The 23539-nt window shown below is 31.1% G+C and overlaps 3 protein-coding genes across 3 annotated transcripts; 2 read left to right on the top strand and 1 right to left on the bottom strand.

Moving 5' to 3' along the window:
- Positions 1-17: 17 nt before the first annotated feature.
- LOC107927485 (60S ribosomal protein L38) lies at positions 18-1934 on the bottom strand. Its single transcript, XM_016858553.2, has 3 exons — positions 1801-1934; positions 872-1055; positions 18-267 (listed from the first exon to the last, which is right to left on the bottom strand). Exons 1-3 carry the CDS (start codon positions 1801-1803, stop codon positions 245-247), a joined length of 210 nt encoding a protein of 69 aa, XP_016714042.1. The 5' UTR covers positions 1804-1934; the 3' UTR covers positions 18-244.
- Positions 1935-2845: 911 nt separating this feature from the next.
- On the top strand, positions 2846-5481 carry LOC107927332 (pentatricopeptide repeat-containing protein At4g21065). Its single transcript, XM_016858396.2, has one exon. The coding sequence runs from the start codon at positions 2949-2951 to the stop codon at positions 5130-5132; it is 2184 nt and encodes a 727-aa protein (XP_016713885.1). The 5' UTR covers positions 2846-2948; the 3' UTR covers positions 5133-5481.
- Positions 5482-22751: 17270 nt separating this feature from the next.
- Positions 22752-23523, top strand: LOC121216203 (pentatricopeptide repeat-containing protein At2g33760-like). The gene is made up of 2 exons (XM_041091565.1): positions 22752-23204; positions 23353-23523. The coding sequence occupies exons 1-2, from the start codon at positions 22752-22754 to the stop codon at positions 23521-23523; spliced, it is 624 nt and encodes a 207-aa protein (XP_040947499.1).
- Positions 23524-23539: the final 16 nt, after the last annotated feature.

The following is a 23539-nucleotide window of genomic DNA, read 5'->3' as shown; positions in this document are numbered from 1 at the left end:
TTAAAACTAAGAAAATGTAGCGAAGCAACATCAAATTTTTCTGTGTTTTTCATTAAAAAGAACATTCATTGTAATTGAAAAGTGCATATATCACTAAAATCCTTAATCAACAAAAAAACATAGATCCAATTACAGAAAATTGAGCTTCACTGTTGCAGAATGACCAGAAATACAATAAACCCAAAACTAAAATCTAGCTTTCATCACCTATAAATCAGGTGACAAACCTGAGGCTGCCATATTTTCACAGGTCTTGAACACTCAAACCTGCAAAAAAGAACAACATGAGATAAGTCAAGAGGAGAACCTTGAAATGTTACCAAGTTACCAACATGGCGAAAAGAATACATTCTATTGCCACCAGCATGGCAACAAAGAGAGAATACTTCATTTTAGCTTCAAACAATTCATTTCATATAAGGATTCTGGTTGCATCAAGATAAGAAAAACGAGGCCATCCAGTGGTTTCATCCAAGAACCTTGAGATATTACCAGCATGGCAAGAAAGAACAGTAGGATCAATTGTACTGATACCAGTATGATAACAGTGGGAAACAATGATTCATTTCTGCTATGGGTTTATGATTCTATAGCATGTTTCTCAATTTCAAAAAAGGATGCTGGTTGAAACAAAATAAGAAAAACAAGGCTCCACCATCATAGCAAAGACCAAGAAACTTTGAGATGTTATCTACATGGTAAGAAAGAACAGTAAGACAGATTGTAATTCTGTCAGTACAGCAGCAACGAGAACAATGGTTTGTTTCTGCTATGGACCTACAATTCTATAATATATTTGTTGATTTGAAATAAGGATGCTAGTTGAACCGAAACAAGAAAAACGATTACTGTATCATTTATATAGATGTACCTGGAGGAAGGGACTGCTTCAACTTGTCAGCCTTCTCAGCATCCGACACGCAAAGTGTGTACAAGTACTTGGAGCAGCGGACCTTGAACTTGACAACATCTTTGCTCTTCTTGATCTTTACAGAGCGTGCATCTTTCCTTCTAGCAGTCAGAAGGAAGTCCTTGATCTCATGAATCTGCTTAGGCTGTAAATCATAACCCAGAAAACATTCATTTAACCGAGGAAGTCGAATCATAGTTAAAGACATAAATCAATTATAGTACAGAGGCCGGTGAGAGCCAAAATCACAAAATAAGGATCATAATAAGTAAATAAGCAACTCAATGAACAAGGAAAATACAGATTGAAACAAAAAGAATATATACATTCTTAACAAATGATATCATAATCGGATATTCTAGAATTAAAATGTCGTAACATGTAGTAAAAATATGTGCAAGTCCTTCAAACATAAGCCAAATCCAAAAAAAAAGAAAAAGACATAACATTGCATTAGGACGACTATATGCATATAAGCAAATCAGCAACTCAAAGAGCAAGTAAAAACACAAATTAGAACTAAAGATCTGAGAACAGCACACACACATTCTTAAACATATTCAGATGTTTTAGACTGAAAATATCATTAAATGACGCAGCAAAAACATGGGCAAAATTTTCAACTTTTTTCCATCTTCAAACACAGTTCATTGAGCCATACCAGATTTATATGAAACAAATTTCTCATTATTTAGGCCAACATAAACGGATATATGATAATCAGTTGCATTATACTAGTACCCAAATTTCTACAAATCTCCATCAAATGAGGAGAAAATCAGAAAGATGCAAACAAAGCATTCAAATGAAGACCAGGTGAGAAATGAAGTCAGAACAGAGCATCAAAATAAGAACAATTTCAGAGAATTAAAGAGAGAAATGAGTTTTACCATTTTGGATTGAAGATTTCAGAGTATTCTTCAATTTGCTATAACCCAAGCACAAAAAGGCGCTACAAAAGTTCGATATTTAACTATATATATGGTGCACGCAAAAAACCCTAGAGAAAATTTTATATTGTATTGACTGTTTTAACCTTGGTTAAATAGTTATATGACGTTAGAGTTCTACTTCTTCTTAGGTTAAATCTAGTGTTAGTCCCTGTACGTTGATAGAATTTGAGACTTAGTCCCTATACCTAACAAGTTAAATATCCAATCCTCCTACTTTTATCATCATTTGTAATTTCCGTCATATGCCTTATCACATAATGATAGTCTAATCAACATGTCAAGTTGCTAAATTTTGATAAAAATATTTAAGATTTTAATGATCAGACTAAAGTTTTTAAGTAAAAAATTAAAGATTTAACTTTTCAAATATAGAGACTAAATTTAAAATTTTCAAAATAGAAAACTAAAATTTAAATTTTATTAAAATATATGGACTAACGGCATATTTTAACCTTCTTATATTAAGAAGATGAGGACTAATTGAAACATTTACGCTTTAAAGTTATTCTAAGTGTTTGGTATATTAATAAAACACATTACGCTTTTAATAAAATAATATAGGTTCGAACATCGAAAATGATATTATTAGAGGTCCCCAAAATATCATAATTGTGTTTAAATTATTTTATAGTTATATAATTTTAATAATTCATATTATATCAATTTAATTTATTTAAAAGTACAAATTTTATACAAAGAAATACAATTTTTATTAATATTTCCTTATTTTTACAATTAAATTTAAATAATTGTTTGAATAATATTTAATTTAAATTAAAAAATACCCTCAAACTAGATCTATTTATAGTTCAATCTATCCGTTTAGACTCTAAGAGTTCGGTCGAAATTTGAGACAATTCGAATAAAAATATTAGACTTGAAAAATAAATTTAGACAAAAAGTTAAACTCACTTAAAATATTATTCGGGCTTGGACTTGAACATAATATATTATTATTATTATGGATAACCACACCTCTTAAGTCTCTAACGCAAACCAACATTTCTATTATTTCCATTTTTCAATGTGCATTGGATTACTTTCTCTTCTTGTGCTAATAACCACCAAATGTTTGGAACTTGTAAATGCGACACTTTCCTTTGAATTCAATAACTTCAAGGAAGCGTCCACTTTATCTGTTCAACTTGAAAATCAGAACCTCAAGCAACAATGGCGACTTCGCTGACACCCTCAAAATCTACTCTTCAATGTTACGAGACACTCGTGTTCATGGCAATAGCTTTACTTTCCCATTACTCTTCAAAGCCTGCGCTTCCCTTAATTCTCTTCAGGATGGTACAAAGCTCCATGCCCACGTGCTTCACCTCGGTTTTCAACAAGACATCTTCGTACAAACATCTCTTCTCGATATGTATTCGAAATGCTCTGAATTGGCCTCTGCACGGAATGTGTTCGACGAAATGGTTATGAGAAATGTTGTTTGTTGGAACACTATGATTTCTGCTTATTGTCGTTGTTTCCGTGTGATGGAAGCAATGAATTTGTTGAAAGAAATGTGGGTTATTGGTTTTGAGCTGAGTGCTTCCACTTTTGTTAGTGTTATAGCTGCTTGTACTAATCTTCGACTAGGCTTATCAATGCACTGTTGTGTGTTTAAGCTTGGGTTGCTACATTGCGAGATACCTCTAGCGAATTCGGTTGTGAATATGTATGTTAAACTTGGGTTAATTGGTGATGCTCGTTCTATTTTTGATACAATGGATGAAAGATCGATCCTTTCATGGACTACTATTATTGGTGGCTATGTAAGTGTTGGGAATGTTGGGGAAGCATTTAATCTTTTTAATAGAATGAGACAAATGGGGTGTGTTAGTCAAGATATGGTGCTGTTTGTTAAGATCATTTCGGGTTGTGTGGAATCTGGGAATTTGTTATTGGCATCATCAGTTCATTCCCTTGTTCTAAAAAGTGGATTTCTTGGTGAAGCTTCGATCTGTAACTCGGTTCTTAATATGTATTCAAAATGTGGTGACATTGTGTCGGCTCGACGAGTTTTCAAAATGGTAGACGAGAAATGTATTTTCTTGTGGACATCGATGATTGCAGCAAATACTCAGCATGGTTACCCTGCTGAAGCATTGGATTTATTCAAGAGTTTATTAAGAACCGATCTTAAACCAAATGAAGCTACCATTGCCAGCATACTCTCTGCTTGTGCTGATTTGGGGTCACTGAGCATCGGGAACGAGATTGAACATTATGTGAAATTGAATGGGTTGGCGTCAAATCAGCAGGTCCAGACCTCATTGATTCACATGTACTGTAAATGTGGGAGGATAGACAAGGCGGAAGAAGTATTTGCAGGAGTGTTACATAAAGACTTAGCTGTTTGGAGTTCCATGATAAACGGTTACGCGATTCATGGAATGGGTAACGAGGCTCTGAAACTATTTCACCGGATGCAGATAACCAAACCTTGCAGCCTAGATCATGTTGTTTTCACAAGCATATTATTGGCTTGCAGTCATTCAGGGTTGGTAGAAGATGGATTGAAGTACTTCAAAAGCATGAAAGACGATTACGGAATAGAGCCTGGAATAGAGCATTATACTTGCTTGGTCGATCTCCTTGGACGAGCTGGTCACTTTGACTTGGCTTTGAAAACCATCCAAGAGATGGCTCTGCAAGTACAAGCTCAAGTTTGGGCTCCATTGCTTAGTTCATGTAGGAAACATCGTAATATCGAACTCGGTGAATATGTAGCCAAGAAATTGTTAGATTTAAATCCCGGAAACACCAGCAGTTATGTTTTGATGGCTAATATATATACATCGGCTGGTAAGTGGAAGGAAGCAGCTAAAACAAGAAGCATGATGAGGAATAAAGGATTGGTTAAAGAACCCGGTTGGAGCCAAATCGAGATCAATGGCTCGATACATGTTTTTATGGCCGGAGATAGATCACATCATCGGTCTGCTGGTATCTATGAAAAGTTGAATGAGCTTAATACAAAACTTACAGAAGCTGGATATGTTGCTGAAACAGATATGGTAGTTCATGACTTGGAAAATGAAGAGAAAGAGGAGTCTATGAAGGTTCATAGCGAGCGATTGGCTGTCGCATGGGGCCTTATCGGTACTGAGCCGGGAACTACTCTTACAATCATAAAGAACCTACAAACTTGTGGTGATTGTCACTCGTTTTTGAAGTTTACTTCCAAGGTTACAGGCAGGCATCTTATTGTAAGAGATGGACAACGGTTCCACCATTTTCAATTGGGTTCATGTTCTTGCAAGGATTTCTGGTGAAGTTCTTGGGACTATTTAATCTTTGTCTTGAAAAGAACGTGGTCTCTGAAAGACATCGAGGTATTTAGTGGACAATGGCAATGTGAGGAAGGCTCTGTTAGTCATTTGGTGCTTGTGTTATGTTGGGTTCATAATTTAAGCATTATGAATTGCTGAAATTATCATTCTGGTTCTGCTGAGAAAGGGATACCTCCTATGTTACTGGGATTTGGATATGAGGGTTTATACAAATATTTGTACAGCACAAAAATGTTTGCATGGTTTTTAAAAATTGTAGTAAAAATCAATTGAATAACATGAAGCACATTTCTCATCACCAAGGAAATGAATTTGATGATGGTTTAATTTTTCTTTTGGTGATCGCCTTCCTTCGTATTTGAAACAATACTTTGTTTATTGCTCTTTAATTATGAAGGACATTGAGTTTGGGTGAAGGTAAATGGACAGAACAGAAGCGATAAGCTTGCTCGATAGAATGATCAATGGAGTCCATCCTAATGTTGTGACTTTCAATTCTTTAATCAGTGCATTATGCAAGGAAAAGAGGATCGTATAAGTTATTACCATGATGGAACTAATGAGTCACTCATAACTGGATTGTGCTTGTTGTTCTTTATTTTCGAAAAACATGGAGATTGTGGAGAAACAAATAATTATGTTTCTAGTTAAATCGACAGAAACGGCAAGCTTGCTCTGATAGAATGATGAATGAAGGAGTCGGTAGTGAGATTTAGTCCTTTAATCAATCGTTTATACAAGGAAAAGATGGTTGAAGAAGCCATTATTACATTGAATTGTCACCTACAATTTAATGCATGGATTGTGCTTATATCAAGCTTTGGATGGCGCAAGGGTTCATCCAGTCACAAAATGGAGAAGAAGATCTGGCATATGTTGGCCATGACCTTGCATACTGTGTTGCGAGTGTTGCATTAATTGAAGTTATAAGCTTCCATTGTTTTGTAATCCCTAGTGCAGATGCATCAGTCAATTAGTTACTTATAGTCAAGGATTCATTTCAGTATTCCTTGAAGACTGTTGATTGCTGGAAGGAGTTGGGCCTTTCTATTAATGATGAGTATGAGTGCGAGTGCAACATAGAGGAGTGCAACATAGAGGCATTTGAAGGTAATAATGTAATTAGGCGGCACCCAACTTTGACAGAATTGCAACATCTCTTTTCAGTGGCTGGCTTTAGTCGAATTCCATTAAACCACAGGAAAGGTATTGACCTTATTGTTAAGGATGTAAATCCCCTAAATGATTTTAATTCAACGTGGAATCAAAGTTGGCTAGAAATAATGGGGGAGGAAGAAGAGTGTTTGATTTTAGGTTACAAGGAATGTCCAATGTTTATCTTGTCGGCATGGAAACCCAAAGTTGAAGATGAGCACTTAAATTTCAATTCCAGCAACGATAAGTTTGGACTAGGTACTTTTCTTTTTTTCAATTTATATATAATAGGTTAACCGAATTACTCATTTAATTGAAAATTCTCAACACTGCCATTAATCATAAATTGCATATGCAAAACTAAGTTATTTTAATTATAGTATTAGTTTAATTATTTATTAAATATTATAATTTATTTTAAGTTTAAAAAATATAATTTCATGACATTATTAGTTTAGTAATATATTAAATATAAGTTCAGTTAAACAGAAACTGACCAAATTAATTAAAGGTAATTGTTCATCCTTAATTTTATAATAAATCATCTTCAATGGTCTTTTCCTTAACTTTTTTTTTATTTATCGGATAAAAGTTATTTTTGTTTATCATTACGCTGACTAATTGTAATGTAATTTCTTTGTAGGTTTTAATCCATATCCATCACCTCTTCCGCCTCTTCAACCATTTTCGGAGGTATTAATTTCACATTTAATTAAGCCTATATGTTTTTTTTTTCACTCAATTAAGTATTTAAACTTTCAAAATGCATAAAAAAACCTTCAAATTTTTAAAAAAAAGTAATTAAGTCCTTGTTTTTATTAAAAATTAGAAAAAAAAATTGTAAAAATAAAAATCAATAAAAGCTATAAATATTATTAAATTTTAATAAAAAATTCAATTATTAAAATGTTATTAAAAATATAAAAAATAAATTTTTTTAATTTTATAAATTTTCTATAACTTTTATTGATTTTTATTTTTATCATTTTTCACCACATGTGACGCTGTATTGCGACACGTGATGACTTAAATTAAAAAAAACTAGAGGTCATTTTTTTATGATATTTATAAAATTTTATTTTTTTTACAATTTTTATAAAAAATATAATTTTTAATAATTTTTATTTTTTAAGTTTTTATTAAAATTTAATAATTTTTCTAAAATTTATTATTTTCTATACTTTTTTTCTAATTTTTAATAAGAGCAGGGGCTTAATTGCTTTTTTGAAAATTTTTCAAGGGTCTTTTTGATGCATTTTGAAAGTTCAAGTGCCCAATTGATTTAAAAAAAGTAGAGGGCTTAATTGCTTTTTTTGAAAAAGTTTGAGGGCCTTTTTAATGTATTTTGAATATTCAAGTGCTCAATTGAATGTAAAAAAAAAAGAAAAAAGAAGGGACTTAATTACTTTTTTTTAAAAAAGCTTTAGGGCTTGTTACACCTTTAAACCAAATTAAAATACACCTTAGCTCGAATTAAAATTTTCATAATAAAAATTAGAATTAAAATTTAATTATAAAAATATTAATATTAATATATAAATTTTTAATTTTTGAAATAATAAAATGAACTATTTCAAGTAGCCTAGATTAAACCTGAATAATGTTTTTAATTTATTTTTGAAATGCGGTTCAATCCAATCTATGAATACCTCTTTATGTATGAAAGAATCAAATTTATTTGAATAAGTATAATTATTGTCGAAACCATTTTTATTTTCGAAAACAGGGATCGACTTTTAAACGAGGTATAGAGTTGCCACCAATCCTTTTTGTTTAGGTGTGATCGGGTCACCCTATGGTCAATCATTTTAATAAAGCATTTTGGTTTATTAAAACAACGTTTTTGGTCTATGAAAAACTAGAAGACGGATTCGGGAGTCGGTTACGCGCGAGGAAGGATTAGTACCCTCGCAACGCCCAAAATTGGTACCGTATTGATCGATTAACGTCCTAATGTTGAAAATTTGAAAAGATTTTAAAATACAATCTTTAAAAACGTTTGGAAATCTTGAATTGGATATTGAGATTCTCTCGTTCAAAAAGAATAAAATATCATATCCTGCACGATAGGACACAACATTTCAAACCCTCAATACAAAATTATCTCATGCTTCCCAAAACTCATGCATTTGAAAAATTAAAAGGATATTTGGCTCTTTGGTAAAACGGAGAATCAAAACCCAGCACGATTGGGCACGATCCCTCGAGTTTCCAAACACGAAATATTGCCTCATTTTAATTTAAAAAAAAACATGGATGAAATTTCAAAAGGATATTTCGCATTTTAGTTGAACGAAAAATTGAAACCCAACACGATAGGGCACGATTCCTCAAACTCCCAAACACGAAATATTTCCTTATATTGAGAGGGTTCTTTGAAACGTGCGTGGTTATAAAAGCGATCTAAAGTATATAAAATAAATTTTTTTTAAAAAATTAGTATCCATTCAAGATAAAATAATATATAAAACTCTTTAAAAATAATATATAAACAATTCAAAATATATAACATGTAAAAAAAATTTGAAATACATAATATATGAAAATATTAAAGTAAATAATGTATAAAAATTTGAAATGAGCGTCATATGAAAAGTTAAATAGATAATAACAAAAAATGTAAAATAAATAAATAAATAAATAGAATGTTAATAACAAGAGTAAAAAACATATATAAGAAAAATAATAATGAAAATAATATTAGTATATAAATAGAAATAAAAATATAATAAATAGAAATATAATAATAGTAGAAATATAAATAAAAAAATAAATAATAGTATTAGAATAACAAAATAAATATAAATAGAAACATAATAATAATAGCAATAATATACTAAATTAGCAATTTGATAATAAAATAGCGAAAATAAAAAAGGATTAAATCGAACCTTAAAAAAAATCTTGGGGCAAATCAAAGATAAATAAAAGAAAATTGACCAATTTGAACATGCGAATAACAATGAGAGACCAAAAGGGAAATAATCCCACTCTCCAAAACACACAGCTTTAAGGAAGACCAAAATGTAGTCAAAACAAATTTTAGGGTCAAAATTAAGAATAATGAAAACTTAATTGCAAAACAAATAAAAAACAGAAGGGCTAAAAGCAATTGGACGAATTTAGAAAGAACAAAGAAATTGAAATGAAATGGACAAAATTCCCACATAATTGAAAGAGAAAACAAAATAATTTAATTCCAATGAAAATAGGAAAAGAGAGAATAATCCAATTCTAAATTGAAGTAGGAATACCAAAAGTAATCGGTCCTTTCAAAAAACAAAATACCCCTATTTATATATATATGGGGTTTACTAAAAATAGCCTAACTAATTTAATAATAAAATAAAATAAAATCAAAATAATATCTTCCTATTTTTAGCCTTTTACCAAGTCAACAAAATTTGATAACCCCTTGGCTTTCTCTATCTTTTTGATTTGGCCACAATTTAATGATTGTCTTTCAATTTGGCCATTTTTTACTTGTTTTCGACCGATTGCATCATTTTGGCTTCGATTATTATTTTTTCGGGCCCAGGCCAAAATTGGCCTATTATAATTATAACATTATGTTTTTTAATTTTTTACATTTACGAATAAAAACAAAAAATAAAACTAAGAGTACAATATCAAAATTATTTTCATTTACAGTGTGGTTTCAAATTTTGTTTTTGGTAATTATTTTTTATTTAATAATTACAGGGTTTGACATTGAATCGAGTAGCTGCCCTTGCTGAGATAAGTGACATACTAAACGATTTATGTTATGAACATAAGTTTTCATTGGCTTTAACATGGGCTTCTAAAGTTAACGATATGAATGAAACTATGTCGGATCCAAACAAGAATTATATACTTTTTCAATTCAAAATAATTCTTGTTATTGGAAAGATTTGAACTCTTATGAATTTATGCGTTTATGTGAATATAAGATTGAGCAAACCATTATTGAGAAAGCACTTGAATCAAAGGATGGGTACCATTTTGAACCATCTATTACTAAGCTTGACGTAGACAACTTCTTATATCTCCAATTTGTAGAGAATTGTGAAGTAGATGTTGTTGTTGCAATCTGTCTACAAAATCGTTACACTACTAATGATGTTTATGTAGTAGAATTTCATTGGCCTGCAACGGATAGTGAAACATCAAAATCTCTTGCTCTTCGTATCTTCAATGACTTGAAACATATGGAGAAAAAGTTTGTAACAGTAAAGGGTCAAGGCACCGAAAAAGCTATTTCAAACATTCCAACATCTTCAAACACAGCATAGCCTTTGAAAATAGCTGAGGAAATAGAGGACGCTGATGCAGTAGAAATAAACGGGCGTAATGTCTAGGTAATTACATTGTCTTATATATTATTCTATTATTTCAACACTAAATTAATCATAAATTAGCATTCATGGTTCTAATGATGATAATATCATTTGCTTTTAGAGGGGAGTGGTTCCAAATTTTCCCTCGCCAATACCTAGATATTCTTCATTAAAGGTTGTTGCAGCTCTTTCTAACACACTAGAAGGACTCATTGGTCTAAAACTTAAAATCAAGTGTTTTTTAATCTATTTAGTTCCAAAAATCCTGTAAGGAGAAAGTTGCATCAAGAAAGTTGCTTAAGAAAATAACGGTAAAATGATTGTACTTTGGTCCACATTTTTTTAATATTACTTTTTTTCCTAAGATAAAAAGGGGTTATTAGGGGAATAGCTTGTCAATATGTATGCTTAAATATAAAAAGTTTAATCAGTGGTCTTGGGTATCTCAATAATACGGGACAGAAAATTTAACGAGAGAGTGACAGAGAAAGAGAGGAAGAAGAAAGCAGAACTGGAGAGAAAAGAAGAATACAAACACATTTATTGCATTACCTTCTGATTACAAAACTACCAAAATATAAAGGACGGAAAAGAAAAACGGTTTTAAGGGGTTTTTTTTTCTCACAGACTTGACCATTGCTGCACCAAAATATAAAAGTGGAATCATAGTAGAATTATTGTTAGAGTCCAATTATGAAGAAAATGTTTCAAGGTGAAAGGATTTTTATTCTAACTTTTAGAAATTTGATAGAAATTATTGTTTCTTTTCCATCTTGATCTATGCTTATTTTTCTAATTAAAGAGTAAAATTATTTTCATATTATTAATTAAATATTAAATTTTAATTGAACCTTGGATTAAAAACAACATCTAATTGATATTAAAAATGTTTTCGACCATTAATACTCTTAGGATTTATATAAGTGTATGTATTTAAGAAATCCTCTCAGATTCATAAAAGTGGAAGGATAGAATTTGGTAATGCTTTAAAAAAATGGAGGGGCAAAATTTAAGCATGATTGATAAGTGGATGGTTGAAAATTTATAACTTCTAAAAATTTTAATTTATCAAATATTAATATAATCAACAAAAAAAATATACAAGATATGAATCAAAATAAAAAATTAGTGTGATCCAATAAACTAAAAAAAAACATAATTGGAATTGAAACAATTAAAAGATGAAACTTTTATTTAATTAATTAAATGAAAGACATAATAAAATTATAAATAAAAAGTACTCCTCATTAAAATAATTGCTCTAAAATACTCAAATTACCTCTTTTTTTTTACTTTAAAAATTAGATAAATATTAGATAATCAATTAATTTTGTAATAACAGGCGCACTTATCCCATAATTCCTTGTTATTATTGGGTAATTGCTATGTAAACTAATTAAGGATAGAAATGTTGTATAATTTTTTCGATAAAAAAAAACAGCGTAAAATGATTACGCCAACCTATTTACATTAAACAAGCACTGTGGAGAGCTGTAGTTAGAGAGAAAGTAGCACCACATCTCGCCACCAGTCGACCCACCCCATGTAGCATAAACAATCGAAACATGACAACCAGCAACATCCAAAAACAGAGATTCACTCACATTCAACAAAGTCAAAGCATGAACAGAGACCAAAGCCATAGAGCAACCTTCAGACATCGATAAACAAACCAATGCATTGATACTCAAGAACCCACTTCTCCGTAGCCAGTCATGCAATTCACTCACATGGTCTGAAATTTATATTTTTTTATCTTATATTATTTGTCAAATTATCTCGAAATTTTATTAATTTTGTTGACGTGGACGTGGTAGTCCACGAGTATACCATATTAGGAATTAACTAATTTTTTAAAAACTAAAAATATTAACTAATATTCTTTTTATAATTTTTATGTTTTTTAATAAATTTTCATTTTTTAAATTTTAAAAATGAATTATTTGTGTAGCATCACATGACGTGTATGCTACATTACCAAAGTTAATAGACATTAATTTTCAATCAATTTTAGAATAATTTGACAAATAATATAAATTTAAAGACAAAAAAATTAAATAAATGATTAAAATAAACTTTTTTTTTTATAAATTAAGGGACAAAATCAGTTTACTTTGAGCTAACTAGATGAGACCACCTGTTTAATTCTAAAAACCTTGATCACATTCATTAATTTTGGTAGAAATGAAGGATGTTTTAGACATAAAAATAAAGGTTAGTATATTATTTAGTATCTCTACGTAGTTTTAATATTCAATTTGGTACCTGAAAAACTCTATGTATATCTATCTACTATCTTAAGTTAAAAAATTAACAAAAAATTGAAGGGAGAAGCTCTCTAACCTTGATGGTGATACATGGACATGGATAACACATACAAATTAAATTAATAGTAATATATAATATAAATATTAAAAATGTTAATATAACTACATATAAAATTTTAATAAATAAAAAATATATAAAGCTTAAAATAGATTTGAGTTAACTATTTACAAAAATAAGTGAATTTTGATAAAATTAAGTTCATATTTCAGACTGAATCAAACTTAGCAAATATAAAATATGTTATATGTTGACTGCTCAAAGATGGACTTTATTACGTGTCTCGACAATCTCTCCACTGGAGCTTTGCAAAAAGAGTTAATGAGCGGGGATGAATTAATTGGTGAAAGGGTAATGCATTTTCTTCTCAAAATCGAACCATGTTGTGTGTTAGTTCCTAAATGCGTGGTAGAGCTAAAGCAATTATAGAGATATGATGAGATTACGGCTGATAAAGCCAAATTGCTATTTAGTGACCGTATAGTGGAGTTGCAGATGGATCAAAAGAATTCCTTTATAGTTAAAGAAGAAATAACTGAGAAGGATAGCGATATATTTAAAGAAATAAATATATCAATTTTTTTTATATTGAATAAATATAATTATTTATATATGCAATATATAAAGATAAATTAAAGTTATGACAATAATTATGTTAATAATTTACAAGAATTGAATCTAATCGAATCGAATCAAATCAAATCATAATTTTATATACTAAATTAAACAAAATTAAAATTTATATATAATTATATATTTATATATAACTTACTTTTCTACCAAATTTCTCTTCAGCTTTACCCAAACTGTGTTGAATCTGAGCTTGTTTCATGGATTTTGATCTTTTTGACACCGAAACCGCCTTGAGATTGTTACTATCCAGGCTGAAGCTATTGAAGATGGGGATCTGAAACGTGCCGATGAGTTGCTTCAGAAAATCTTGACTCTTGCTGATCAGAGTACTTTCGGTTTTGGAGATCAAAGAAGAGTGGTGAAATACTTTGCGGACGCTCTGGTTCGCCGAGCCTACGGACTGCATCCCGCTTCTTCCTACTTCACTTTCCCGGTGGATCCTGCACCATATTATCATTATAACAGCTACCATATTAATTACGTCATAAAAAAAGTTATCGATGATGAAAAGAATGCTTCGAATGGAAACAGGCGATTGCACCTCATTGATTTCCCCGTCCCGTATGACAATAACTATTTTGAGGGTTCAGTTCTTCGTACACTAACGACCTTCTCCGGCGATCCTCTACCCGTCCGTGTAAGTTACATACTTCCACCCTTTCTGAAAAAATATGTAGAGTTCTCACGCAAAATAATGGAGTTTCTGACTAAGGATGCCATGAATCTTAATGTAAAGTTGGAGAATGAGTTGAAAGTGGTTTACGCCAATAGTTTGGCAGAAGTGGATGAAGATAAATTAGATTTCAAAACAAGAAGAGAAGATGAAATGGTGGTGGTTTACTACAAATTTAAACTTCATAAGTTGGTAAGAGATGCAGAAGCAATGAAAAGAGAGTTTGTAAGACTGAAGGAGATAAATCCGACGATTGTAATCATGCTAGACTTCTATTCTAATCATAGCGACTCCAATTTCTTGACATGTTTCAAGGATTCATTCCAGTATTCCTCCAATACTTGCACATGCTGGGGGGAGGCGGACATTGGTTTTGGTAGAAATGAGTATTGGTGGGAGTGCAACAGAGATGCATGCGAAGGTAATAATCTAATTAGGCGGCACCAAACATTGAGTGAATGGCAACGTCTCTTTTCAATGGGTGGTTTTAGTCGAATTCCATTAAACCACACGAAAGATGATCTTAGCAACGAGGAGGAATGTTTGTTACTTACAGAGCGACATATTCTTGACAATCAGACTTCCCTAAAAATAATGGGGAAGGAAGAAGAGTGTTTGATTTTAGGTTACAAGGGATGTCCAATGTTTTTCTTATCGGCATGGAAACCCAAAGTTGAAGATGGACACTTCAATTCCATTTCCACCAACCATCAGTTTCGACAAGGTATTTTTCTTTTTCTAAACTATATTTTATAATCGAATAAGTGATTAATCAATTCATCAAAATTAATGGTGAATTATCAAAATTACATATGCAAAACTAATTTATTTTAATTATAATTTACATATTATTAGTTTAATGATATTTAAATAATGTAATGTATTTAAAGTTAAAATATATATCTTCAATTTTCCTTTCCTTGACTTATTGTTTATGTATTTAATTATTATTCTTGGATTAAAATTACTCTTATTTATAACATTTTTATTGAATGGAATATCTTTGTAGATTTCAATCCAAATCCTCTGCCTCTTCAACCTCTTCAACCTTTTTCGGAGGTATTAACTTAACCTTTTTTTCATACAAAATTAATAAATTGTGTAAATAAATTATTGATAAATTTTAGTCATATTATAAATATAGTCTCAATATGTCATAATTGTACTATTTGAAAATGAGAATTTTTTTTATTCTTTTACTCTAATTAAAGGTATTCATAAACATACTAAATCCAGCTTGATTTATGAATAAGTATAATTATGATATTATGTTTTTAATTTATTTAAATTTATAAATAATTAACAGGAAAAAATTGCCTTTGAATTTTAATTATCTTTATCAAATTAAAAGTACAATGTCAAAATTCTTTTCATTTAGAGTGTTATTTCAAATTTTATTTGTTACAATTGTTTCTTATTTAATAATTTTACAGGGTTTGATATTGAATCGATTAGTTGCACTTGCCGAGATACATGACATATCCGAAGATTTATGTTGTAAATACAAGCTTTCATTGGCTTTAACATGGGCTTCTAAAGTTAACAATATGAATGAAACTATCTCGGATCCAAACAAGAAACATGCTTTTTTTATCCAAAGTGATTCTTGTTATGTGCCAAGCAACAAGGGTCTTCGCTTTATGGAAAAACTTGAATTTAATATGACGGAAGACAAGTTCATAACTATGCACGATATTGTTACAATCTGTCTACAAAATCTTTATTGACCTGCAAAGAAGATTGAAATATCAAAATCTTTGGCTCTTCGTATCTTCAATGACTTCAAACATATGAAGAAAATGTTTGTAAAAGTAAAGATTCAAGGCACTGAAATTGGATCCCAAAAAGAAGTCATTTCAAATATTTCCACATCAAGGTGTTTACAAGCAGTTGAAGAAACAGAGGAGGTTCAAGCGGTAGAAATAAATGGGGTTGATGTGGAGGTAAATACATTATGTTATATATTATTCTATTATTTCAACACTAAATTAATCATAAATTAGCATTCATGGTTCTAATTATGATAATAACATTTGCTTTTAGAGGGGAGTGGATTCAAATTTTCCTTCGCCAATGCCTACACATCCTTCATCAAAGGTTGTTGCAGCTCTTAACACACCAGAAGGACCTCATAACCCCGTAATTATTTATTCTTTCTGGTTAATATCATATTCTAGTCCATAACTGATTCATAATTTCTCTATGAAAGATGTTACTTTAATTACTTTTTTACACTCCAATTATTCATCTTTCACATTTAAATCCATCTAATTGCTCTAAAACTTAAAATCAAATGTTTTTCAATCTAATTAGTTCCAAAAATCAATTGAGTTATATAAAGTAGTATACATGATTTATTATTCTCAATTTTCTTAGATTGTTTCCAATGGTGACCCTGAGACTGGCAAAGCTAATAAGGAGAAACTTCCAGAAACCACACAGAGAAAGTTGACGTCTGCGGTTTGGGAGCATTTTGATAGGCTTTTAGTAGGTGGAGAACAAGTAGCCAAATGTAAACATTGCTTCAAGGTGCATACAGGGTCAAGCAACAGCGGAACCACGCACTTGAGAAACCACTTGAAAGTATGTCAGAAGGAACAAAATCAAGAAAGGAGTCACATGGATCTTGCGAAAATGATGATTAAGCTTCAATGTCCTTTGGATATGGCTGATCAAGAATTCTTCAAGAATTTTGTGAAAGGTTTGCAGCCCATTATTGAGTTTCAATCCAAAGATATTTTATCTTATATACATCGAATTTATGACGAAGAGAAGGAGATACTTCAGCTGTATTTTGATAAGCTTGCTAGTAAATTCAATCTAACAGTGAGTTTGTGGGAGAACAATAACGGAAAGACTGCATATTGCTGTTTGATAGCACATTTTATTGATGATAGTTGGGAACTAAAGATGAAGACTCTTGGCTTGAGAACTTTGGAGGATATATATGACACAAAAGCTGTTGGTGGAATTATTCGGAGCTTAGTTTCGGAGTGGAATATAGGCAGTAAAGTATGTTCCATAACTGTGGATAACTCTTTTTTGGATGACAGTATGATCCAGCAGATAAAAGAAAATTGTCTTAGTGATCGAAGCTCCCTTTCTTCTGCTCATTGGTTCATCAGTTTCACACTTCTTGAGGATGGGTTTCGAGAGATGGATGACCTACTTTTCAAGTTAAAGAAGTCCATTAGATATGTCACTGAAACAAGACATGGAAAGCTGAAATTCCAAGAGGCTGTAGATCGAGTGAAGTAACAAGGTGGGAAATCATGGGATGATCTTTCTTTCAAGCGGGAATCAGACTTTGACATACTTGATAGTGCTTTGAGATCAAGAGAAATCTTTTGTAAACTGGAGGAAATTGATGCCAATTTTAAACTAAACCCATCAATGGAGGAATGGAAGAATGCAGCAGCTCTACAGAGTTGTTTGAGATGCTTTGATGATATCAAAGGAACTCAATCCCTTACTGGAAGCTTGTACTTTACAAAGCTTTGTGACATATACAATAAATTTCCTCAGTTGGAAGAAAGCAATCCTCCATTTGTTCCATCGATGAAGAGGAAATTTGACTACTATTGGAGCTTATGTAGTTTGGCTTTCGCTGTTGCAGCTGTTCTTGATCCAAGCTTAAATTCGAATTTGTGGAGTATTCATATTCTGAGATGTATGGCAATGACGGAATGATGCATTTGAAAGTATTTCATACATTTCTTAGAGATGTTTACCATAAATATGCCGGTGAGGCCAATAATCTGACCGAATCTACTTCAGTCTTGGGTGATTCCAATCGTTCATCAACAGAGTCTACAAATCAGTGTCTTTTGGACTCCTTCAGAAAACGTGTATCTACAAGCAACTTGAATGAGGAGGCCTCAGAGCTTAACTGTTACTTAAATGAACCTTTAGTACTTCCCGAGGATGGAGCAATCTTTGACATACTCGGTTGGTGGTGTGGTAAATCTCAAAAGTTTCCAATACTTGCAAAGATGGCTCGAGATTTCCTCGCGATTCCGGTATCAATTTTCACGCCATGTTCAAATATTAAGGCCACGATCAATAATCCAGCCTACAGTATCTTGAAGCCTGAGAGCATGGAAGCTTTGGTATGCAATGAAAACTGGTTGGAAACTCCGAAAGGAAGTAAGTCTTTACTCTTAATTTGTTTAGATCCTTCAATTATATTTTCCTACACTTCACTTAGGGTCTACTCTGTTCTTTAGTATTACATTATCTTTATCACTTAACAGTGTTGATTTGCTATCACAGATGATGGAGAAAATCATGAACCCACACAAACTACGGTACGCATTGTACATAAATCATGATTAGAAGCTGTCTCCATTGAAATTTTTTTCATATACGTTGAAAACTGAATTACCTTAATACATTTTCATTTCATAGGATAAAGGAAAAAGGAAGCTGGATGAGGACACTTGTGTCAGAAAAAAATCCAAACCTTCGAATTGTGAGAAAGTTATTAGTACCGAAGATATTGCTATAGATTCCAACAACAATGGTAATTGATTTATACTTATTATTATTAACTACTATGTTACTCAAACTCGAATGTCAATGTTATTATGAGTATTTAACTTCAAATTAGTTAATCTCTTGAAATATCATATGGTAATACATTTTATTTTAATTAAACGGTGTTGCAATGTTTTCAGATGAACCTGTTGGTGAAATTTCAATAGGAAGTAAGTACATTAGTTAAATTGTTTGTTTAATTTGCTATTAAATTGTGGTTGAATTTCTTGACAAGGTTTTTTTTTTTCTTTATTCTCATCTTGGACTGAATCTGAAAGAGCTGCAAACAGGTTATTTTGAACTCTAGTAGTGGTCTGAACCAAAGGTTTGCAAACTGAAAAGTTGCAAAAATTGTTATTATGGAGAAACTAGTAGTGGAGACAAATCCAAAACTACTTGAACAATGGTTTCCTTTAACCTTTGGCAATGGCTCACTACATTATTAAGCAAAATTTTTTAATATAGAACCTAATCATGGAAGCAACATTGCTGCCTCGATCCAAATTTCAAATGATGAACCACTATCGAACAATAATCAATTGGGTCAGTTTCAAAGCTCATCCTCCGAGTCTGATGATGAGAAAACATTGAAGGAGAAAGGGTCATGGCGTAAAGAGGTTCATACTTTATTTCAATTTTTTTATATACATTACTTTTATGCATATATTAGTGCTCTTACATTGTGAATTTTTTTTCCTTGTTATTATAGGATGTTCGGACATATTTAGTTTCAAGCTTTACAGAGAAGGAGGAAAAACGATTAAATAAATGGAAAATGAGTGACTTGAGTGGGTATGGTGGCAGTTTTGATGAGTTAATATTGGATGTCATTATAATATAACTATATATATATATGTTACAGTTTATGTTTCACAAAAACTTTAATTTATTTCGCAGAAAATTGATTGGACGAGACGAGGAATTTAAATTAATGGGCGAGAAATTAACACCTTTACTCATGGTGCCTCGTAGCGATGAGACTCGGTTAGAGTACTATATTGATGATTCGGTAATTACTTATCTCTTCTTCTTTTTTTTTAATTCGTATATTGGTTCTATATTGATAAACCAATTATATTAATTATTTACTTTATATGTAGGTTGTTAGTACTTTTTTCAGATTGCTTAAGAAGAGATCGGACAGATTTTCAAAGACATACAACGATCACTATTCATTTGATCCTCATATAGCTGTAAGAACTTTAATCTTATAAAAAATTGTTGGTATTTCGAATTAAAATTATTAATATCTTACATAGGATTATATAGAAAGAACCATTTAACTTGTATATGTTTTGCAATTATCAGAATTTCTTGATAACAGGATCCAGATTAAAACAAGAAGTATTTGATTGGTTTAAAGCCAAGAAGCTAAGAGGTGTCCACAAAGTAAGCTCAAAAGCTTTTGCTACATGTTTCAAAATTTCATCATAGTTTGTGATGTAATTGGAATTTTAATTGTGTTCATGATTGTAGAACTAATAGAAGTAATTTTTTACATTACGGTAAGAAAAACCAATCGTAATCTAAATCGTTGATCTTTATCGACAATAATTGTTTTTTTCTTCTTCTTTTTTTGATTTGTGATTGCAGATGTTTCTACCAGTGTGTTTATCAGCACATTGGGTTCTTTTCTACGTCGATACCAAAAAGAAGAAGATTTCTTGGTTGGATCCAAGACCATCTTCTCGAAAGTCTAATAATGTTGAAAAAGAAATAATATTGCAATGGTTTACAACTTTCCTACTGCCAGAGTTTGGTTATAATGATGCAAAAGAATGGCCATTTATAGTACGCACTGATATTCCAGAACAAAAAAAGTAAGCATTCATCTCTAAAAAATCTGTAGGTTTTTTTACCTTTTATTTACTCATTGTCTTACTTTCTTTTCTTTCCTACTACTACGTAAAGTTCTGTTGATTGTGGGGTGTTCGTGATGAAATACGCTGATTGTCTTACGCATGGTGAGTTCTTTCCTTTTACTCAAGAAGATATGGTTCATTTCCGACATCGTATTTTTCTTGATATTTACCGTGGAAGATTATATAGTAAAAAATATAGATAAGTTTGACTCAAGGTCAAAGGATATATATTTTTTTAAATAGAGTCATTTCGAGCTAGATAAAATATTTGTTATTGTCAAATTTGTTAAAATCTGAACTTTTTTTATGGACATAAAGTATTTTCATCTTTAGATTTGTACTTATTTTCTACATTGAAGTGTAATGGTTAAGGTGAAAAGCAATGTATATGACTCAACAATAGAATGAGATTTTGCCAAATTTTAGTTGAGTTAGAAATAAAATATTTATTTTACAGTTGATGTTATGAAATAAAAATATATATTTAAATAATGTTTAAATTGATTAATATTATACTTTAATAAAAATATAAAAAAATAGTATAACTTATTATTAAATATTTGTAAGTAATTAATATAAATTATTTGTAAAATTTAATTTGATTATATAATTTATATTTAAAATATTATTAAAATATAATCATTACAAATTTAAATATATAAAATCATATATTTAAAATATATTTCAATAAAAAATAATTATACACCTAATATAAATGTTACATAAAATAAAAAAATTCACTCTATCCCATCGAAAGTAACAGGCAAGCATATTATTTTAAGAGATGGAGAACGCTTTCACAATTTTCAATCTACTCCAATATGTTTAAGTTGATTAAATAAGTAAATTTTATTTTTAGTCCCTTCTAAATATCAATAATTTAATTTAAATCATTTTATTTTTTGGATAAATATGTTGATGTTGCAACTGCTTGATCTGGCCTTGAAAATTTCACATATAACTAAAGATAAAGTGATTCACTAGCAAGGTGCGTCTACACTATCGCCTTTACACTACGAGCAACTTTGATACTAAATAAATCATATGTTATAAGATTAATCGAAGCATAAAATTAATACTTAATAGACAGAATTCTCATTGGTGCTGTTACAATTTGTCTACAAAAATTTATAAATTTATTAAATATTAAAATAATATAATATAAATATTAAAAAAATTAAAATATTATGAAATAAACTTAAATTAATTTTTTGTAAATATGAGTACAATTTTAAGCTTATGTTTGGAGAAATATACTAATATTTGATTAAGCACCACCCGATCATCACATCTGCCGCAAACCAACATTTCTATTGTTTCCATTTTTTAAGGTCAATTGTATTACTTTCTTTTCTTGTGCTAATAACCACCAAATGTTTGGAACTTGTAAATGCGACACTTCCCTTTGAATTCAATCACTTCAAAGAAGCGTCCACTTTATCTGTTCAACTTGAAAATCAGAAGCTCAACCAACAATGGCGATTTCGCTGACACTCTCAAAATCTACTCTTCAATGTTACGAGGCACTCATGTTCATGGCAATAGCTTTACTTTCCCATTACTCTTCAAAGCCTGCGCTTCAGCTTGGTTTTCAACAAGACATCTTCGTACAAACATCTCTTCTCGATATGTATTCGAAATTCTCTGAATTGGCCTCTGCACGGAATGCGTTCGACGAAATGGTTATGAGAAATGTTGTTTGTTGGAACACTATGATTTCTGCTTATTGTCGTTATTTCCGTGTGATGGAAGCAATGAATTTGTTGAAAGAAATGTGGGTTATTGGTTTTGACCTGATTGCTTCCACTTTTGTTAGTGTTTTAGCTGCTTGTACTAATCTTCAACTAGGCTTATCAATGCACTGTTGCGTGTTTAAGCTCCGGTTGCTACCTTGCGAAATACCTTTAGCGAATTCGGCTGTGAATATGTATGTTAAATTTGGGTTAATTGATGATGCTCGTTCTGTTTTTGATACAATGGATGAAAGATCTATCCTTTCATTGACTACTATTATTGGTCATTGACTACTATTATTGGTGGCTATGTAAGTGTTGGGAATGTTGGGGAAGTATTCAATCTTTTTAATAGAATGAGACAAATGGGGTATGTTAGTCAAGATATGGTGCTGTTTGTTAAGATCATTTCGAGTTGTGTGGAATCTGGGAATTTGTTATTGGCATCATCAGTTCATTCCCTTGTTCTAAAAAGTGGATTTCATGGTGAAGCTTTGATCGATAACTCGGTTCTTAATATGTATTCAAAATGTGGTGACATTGTGTCGGCTCGACAAGTTTTCGAAATGGTAGACGAGAAATGTATTTTCTTGTGGACTTCAATGATTGCAGCGAATACTCAGCATGGTTACCCTGCTGAAGCATTGGATTTATTCAAGAGTTTATTAATAACAGATCTTAAACCAAATGAAGCTACAATTGCCAGCATACTCTCTGCTTGTGCTGACCTGGGATCACTGAGCATCGGGAACAAGATTGAACATTATGTGAAATTGAATGGGCTGGCGTCAAATCAGCAGGACCTCATTTTTTCACATGTACTGTAAATGTGGGAGGATAGACAAGGCAGAAGAAGTATTTGCAGGAGTGTTACATAAAGCCTTAGCTGTTTGGAGTTCCATAATAAACGGTTACGCGATTTACGGAATGGGTAACGAGGCTCTGAAACTATTTCACCGGATGCAGATAACCAGACCTTGCAGCCTAGATCATGTTGTTTTCACAAGCATATTATTGGCTTGCAGTCATTCAGGGTTGGTAGAAGATGGATTGAAGTACTTCAAAAGCATGAAAGACAATTACGGAACAGAGCCCGGAATAGAGCATTATACTTGCTTGGTCGATCTCCTTGGATGAGCTGGTCACTTTGACT

This window comes from Gossypium hirsutum, chromosome A02 (genome assembly GCF_007990345.1).
Source record: "Gossypium hirsutum isolate 1008001.06 chromosome A02, Gossypium_hirsutum_v2.1, whole genome shotgun sequence".
Classification (NCBI taxonomy): domain Eukaryota; kingdom Viridiplantae; phylum Streptophyta; class Magnoliopsida; order Malvales; family Malvaceae; genus Gossypium; species Gossypium hirsutum.
The sequence above is the reverse complement of the archived record's forward strand: the minus strand, read 5'-3'. Positions and strand labels throughout refer to the sequence as shown.

Bases quoted from the DNA above. Each gene is read 5' to 3' on its own strand.
- LOC107927485 (XM_016858553.2), bottom strand. The intron at 268-871 runs GTACATCTATAT...TCTTTTTTGCAG, and splicing joins GAAGCAGTCCCTTCCTCCAG to GTTTGAGTGTTCAAGACCTG.
- LOC107927332 (XM_016858396.2), top strand. From the start codon at position 2,949: ATGCGACACTTTCCTTTGAATTCAATAACTTCAAGGAAGCGTCCACTT.
- LOC121216203 (XM_041091565.1), top strand. From the start codon at position 22,752: ATGGGGTATGTTAGTCAAGATATGGTGCTGTTTGTTAAGATCATTTCG. The intron at 23,205-23,352 runs GTACTGTAAATG...CACCGGATGCAG, and splicing joins AGGACCTCATTTTTTCACAT to ATAACCAGACCTTGCAGCCT.